The sequence below is a fragment of the Chrysochloris asiatica genome, unplaced genomic scaffold (genome assembly GCF_000296735.1).
Source record: "Chrysochloris asiatica unplaced genomic scaffold, ChrAsi1.0 scaffold00031, whole genome shotgun sequence".
NCBI lineage: Eukaryota > Metazoa > Chordata > Mammalia > Afrosoricida > Chrysochloridae > Chrysochloris > Chrysochloris asiatica.
In genome coordinates this window covers 8,351,674-8,356,286 of record NW_006408549.1, presented here as the reverse complement: position 1 = coordinate 8,356,286, position 4,613 = coordinate 8,351,674, and the positions used below count along the sequence as shown (strand labels likewise).

General features: G+C 43.5%; 1 protein-coding gene across 1 annotated transcript in view; it reads right to left on the bottom strand.

Annotated features, from left to right (window-relative positions):
- Nucleotides 1-4,613, bottom strand: part of RAD54B (RAD54 homolog B (S. cerevisiae)) — a 107,624-nt gene that overhangs the window by 100,232 nt on the left and 2,779 nt on the right. Inside the window, exons 2-3 of the mRNA XM_006859254.1 lie at nucleotides 3,116-3,264; nucleotides 2,882-2,931 (exon numbers count right to left, since the gene is read on the bottom strand). Of these exons, the coding sequence (XP_006859316.1) occupies nucleotides 2,882-2,931; nucleotides 3,116-3,264 (199 nt within the window). The remainder of the gene's footprint in view (nucleotides 1-2,881; nucleotides 2,932-3,115; nucleotides 3,265-4,613) is intronic.

The following is a 4,613-nucleotide window of genomic DNA, read 5'->3' as shown; positions in this document are numbered from 1 at the left end:
GAGAAAAGATGGAAGTTGTCAAGGACTTCATTCTTCTTGAATCAACTATCAACACTCATAGAAGCAGCAGTCAAGAAATCAAACGACGTATATTGCATTAGGCAAATCTGTTGCACAAGATCTTTTTAAAGTGTTGAAGAGCAAAGATGTCAGCGCCTGACCCAACTATGGTATTTTCATGTGAAAGCTGGACAGTGAATAAGGAAGACCGCAGAAGAACTGATGCTTTTGAGTTACGGTGTTGGAGGAGAATATTCAAAGTGCCATGGGCTGCCAAAAGAACCAACAGATCTGTTTTGGAAGAAGTGCAGCGAGTGCTCCATTGAGGCCAGGATGGCCAAACTTTGTCTCTCATACTTCGGATATATTGTCAGGAAGGACCAGTCACTGGAGAAGGATATCATGTTTGGTAAGGTGGAGAGTCAGACAAAAAGAGGAAGACCCCCAGCAAGATGGATTGGCAAAGTGGCAGCACTGATGGACTCAAGCGTGGCAACAGTAGTGAGACTGGCCCAGGATCAGCCAGAGTTTCATTCTGCTGTGCATAGGGTTGCTATGAGTCGGCACTGACTCGATGGCGCCTAACAACAACAACAAGTCTTAGAAAACACATTATTTAGCTAATTATTTTATTTTTTATCATAAAGGGCAATTTATAAATTGAGCTGAATGGTATATAAACTAGAACTTGTACTACACCAATTTTTTTCTGACACTGAAGATTAATAAAATGATATAGTCACAATTTGTAAATACAAGGAAACACAATTATTCATAAATCAAGTATAATGCTTTTCTTCATTCCACTAACCCAGAGCAGCACTAACTACAACACCAGACACATATAAACACTAATGTGTATATATATATATATATATATACATGCATTTTTTTAATGAATCCCAGCAATTCAAAGAACACATTTATAATTCAATTTCTCTTTTACTACCTAAACCCTATACAGACTTCTGGTTTGGTACTGCTAGATCTGCAGTGGACTTCAAACCACAAGGTAGGCAGTTCAAACCCATCAGCTACTCTTCGGAAACCATATATAGGATAAGATCACTGAGTTGGAATCAACTTGCCGGCACTTAACAACAACAAAACGTTATACAGGTTCACTCTAAGTCAGAATCGACTCTACAACACTTAATAACAAACATTCCCTTTCAAGGAGTCCTGGTGTGGTACTGTAGACAAGCACTAGACAGCTAACCACAGGTCAGTGGTTCAAACCCAACAACTACTCCTCAGAAACCATACACAGAGTCACTCTTGAGTCAGAATTGACTCAACAGCACTTAACAATATTCCCTTTCAAAAGGAGCCCTGATGGCACTATAGGGTAAGCACTGGACTATTAACCTCAAGGTCTACACCCACTCCTTGCGAGAAAAATGAGGCATTCTGCTTTCCCATAGATTTAGTCTCACAAACCCTACATAGGGTCACTCTGAGTCAGAATTGACTCAAAGGCAGTGGGTTTGATTTAATTTGATTTTCAAAATAGTAATATTTTTTATGTACACCAAGAGATCAGAACCAGGTTTTCTGACTATTTCACATTACTAGTTCCACCAGGACAAAACAGATGAAACAGATAACAGGTGCATAACATCAGAAAACCTCAAGTACTTGAAAAAAACAATGAACAATCACAAGACTTCCAGAGGCAAATGACAGTATAAAAATCTGAACTAACACTTGCTAGTATGTGATCTTGGGCCGTTTACTTAACCTCCTTGGTCTGCATCCTCATCTTTCAAAGGGAATCCAGTAATCATCCTTACTCATAGGACTGCTGGGAGAGTTATGATATGGATTCATATGTATTATGTAAGGCACTTATATAACTCAATGTTATCTGTCAAATTACCATCCGTAGCTATGATTATTGGATGCTCCGGTGGTGCCATAGCACTAGACTGCTAACTGCAAGGTCAGCAGTTCAAACCTACCAGCTGCTCCTACGGAGAAAAATTACGCTTTCTGCTCCCGGAAATCCTTTACAGGGTCACTATGAGTCAGGGCCGACTGATGGCAATGGCTTTGGTTTGGGTTTTGAGTATGTAAGGTACCCTGAAAGTAGTGATGATGAATTTTCTAAGAGGAAGATGGTGGGTAGACTGTGTACTTCAACAAAAGCAAACAGAAACTTTGGGTTCACTTAGACTTTAAGAGGCAAAGGTACAACAATTTCATTCAATATGTAAGAATGCAAATAAAACAACTCTTCCAAAAATTATAAACAGATTCCGCTCTGCTGTTTCTGATTTTCACTATGCAACTACACTTGTATTTGATAGTCGTTCCTCCGAAACCCTGTACAGGGTCACTGTGAGTCAGAACCGACTCCATGGTACTTAACAACAACAACATAAGGAGTCCTAGTGTGGCGCTGTGTGTTAATGCGCCAGATTAGTAAGCCGTTTGAACTACAAGATTGGCGGTTCAAGCTCACCAGCTGCTCCTCGGTCGCTATGGGTCGCTATGGAGTCCTGGTGTGGCACTGAGGGATAAGGCACTGGACCGCAAAGCCCGTCTGAACGACAAGGTAGGAGTGGAGGTTCTAATTCACCAGCCCCTTCTCGGAAACTACACAGACTCTCTATGAATCGATACATAGACTCTCTATGAATCGATATACAGACTCTCTATGAATCGAAACCGACTTGAAGGCACTTAACAACCACAACAACAACATAAAGAGTCCAGGTGTGGTGCTATAAGCCAAGGGGCGGCGCTTCAAACCTATCATCCGCTCTTTGGAAACTCTACAGGGTCGCTATGAGGCGAAACCAACTTGATAGCACTTACCAACTATTTCACTTCATGGGTTAAGTTGGTCCTTTGACTTGTTGGTCCCGCTATAACCTACCTACAAACTCTTCCATAAGAAAGCGCTGAGCAGTGAAAAGGTTGATGTCCCTAAAGAAGGCACCGTTTACACGCCGTTAAAATCCTGGGAGCTGACAGAGCCTTCTCTCCAGGACCCGGGAAACTGGCTTCACTGTGTTCGTCGGATTTGGGCAAAACAAACCCAATCGCCTCCGGACAAAGCGCCCCGGGAGGCCCGGCCCCGCCCGGCTTCTCCTAGCTCGGTGGCTCCCACCTCAAGCTCCGCCTCCGCTGGAAGCCACCCCGGGGTTCAGCAGCGGGAGCATCCCTCGCTTCCGACAGCGGCTCCGACAGACCGCGTCCCACAGCCTGCCTCCCTTCCCTTCCGAGCCCCTGACCCGGTGGCTCTTCCCGGTTTGTTCCCTACGAGCCCACAGGTTGTCGCAGCCTCCCAAATCCTTCCTTCTAGGAACTCACCACCACGAATTCCAGAGAAATAACGCAGTAAACTCCTCTTCCCTCAACTACCGAAGAGATCAAGGATCCCGCCTAGGCGCAGCCAACCGCAGCGATCCTGCCACGCGTGCGCAGTACCAATCCGCCGAATCGTTGGGTCCGGCACCACAGCGATTGGATGATTTACTGCGCATGTGCTCTTGTGGTTTTCTTTAAGTTCCTTTTAGTTGGCGTTTTGGTGTGTCGTTGTGGGTTAATGCGCTGGACTGCAAACTCGGTTAGAACCGCAAGATCGGCGGTTCAAGCTCACCAACCTCTCCTTGGAAACCCTACACAGGGTCGCTATGAATCGGAGCTAACTGGACGGCACAGAACAACAACAACAAGTTTGATTCCGTTTTACGGTTCAATTCTTAAAATATGTGCTTGATGTCTGTTCTGTGTTACGTGTTGATATAGACGCTGAAGTAGCAGACCCCACAACCTACGTGGATATGTAATAAATTAATTCTGAATTGGTACGGTAAATGCAATAATAAAAATGTGTGCATCGTAGAGGGATAAACGTTGTCCTATGTAGTTTTTCGTTGATGCAAAAAACATTGATTTACCCTTCCGTCAAGATGGCAAATAAGGTAACTGCTCTACATGGACCTTACACAAAAAAGTGCTGTCAAGTCGCTTCCCACAAGAAGCGGCTGGTGGAGTTTGAAGCACCAAGTTGCTGCTTCAACGATCTTGTGGCGCAGTGATTATCCTACAGCGCCACAGACTCCAGAAAACAAAACTTGTAGTTGTTAGACGGCATCGAATCATCTCCGACTCATAGTGAAACTAAGCCCGACAGAACGAACTTTTTCCTCTGACCCTCCTATTGACCAAGCATGATGTCTTTTTCCAGGACCTGGTGCCTCCTGATAACATGTCTGAAAAAGTGTAAGAGCCAAGTCTTGCCATCCTAGCGTCTAAAAAACGTTCTGGCTAGTTCTTCCAGCACAGATTTGTTTGTTCTCCTGGCAGTCCATGCACTTTTTTTTTTTTTTTTTTAATGTTTTTATTATAAATTGAGTGAAAGTTTACAGGGCAGATCATCAGTTTTACATTCAACAAATCATACACCTTGTTTCATTACAATGACTATAATTCCCCTCAATGTACCATCAGTTAACAGTATTTCTCTCTATCTCTTTTAGCTCTTTTTTTTTTTTTTTTTTTTAAACACTTAATAATTTACACAACCAAATGGCACATTCTACAAGTCTGCCTCCTGGCCACCAGCTCTCAGTCCCTCTCTTCCCATGAATCTAGAGTCCTCA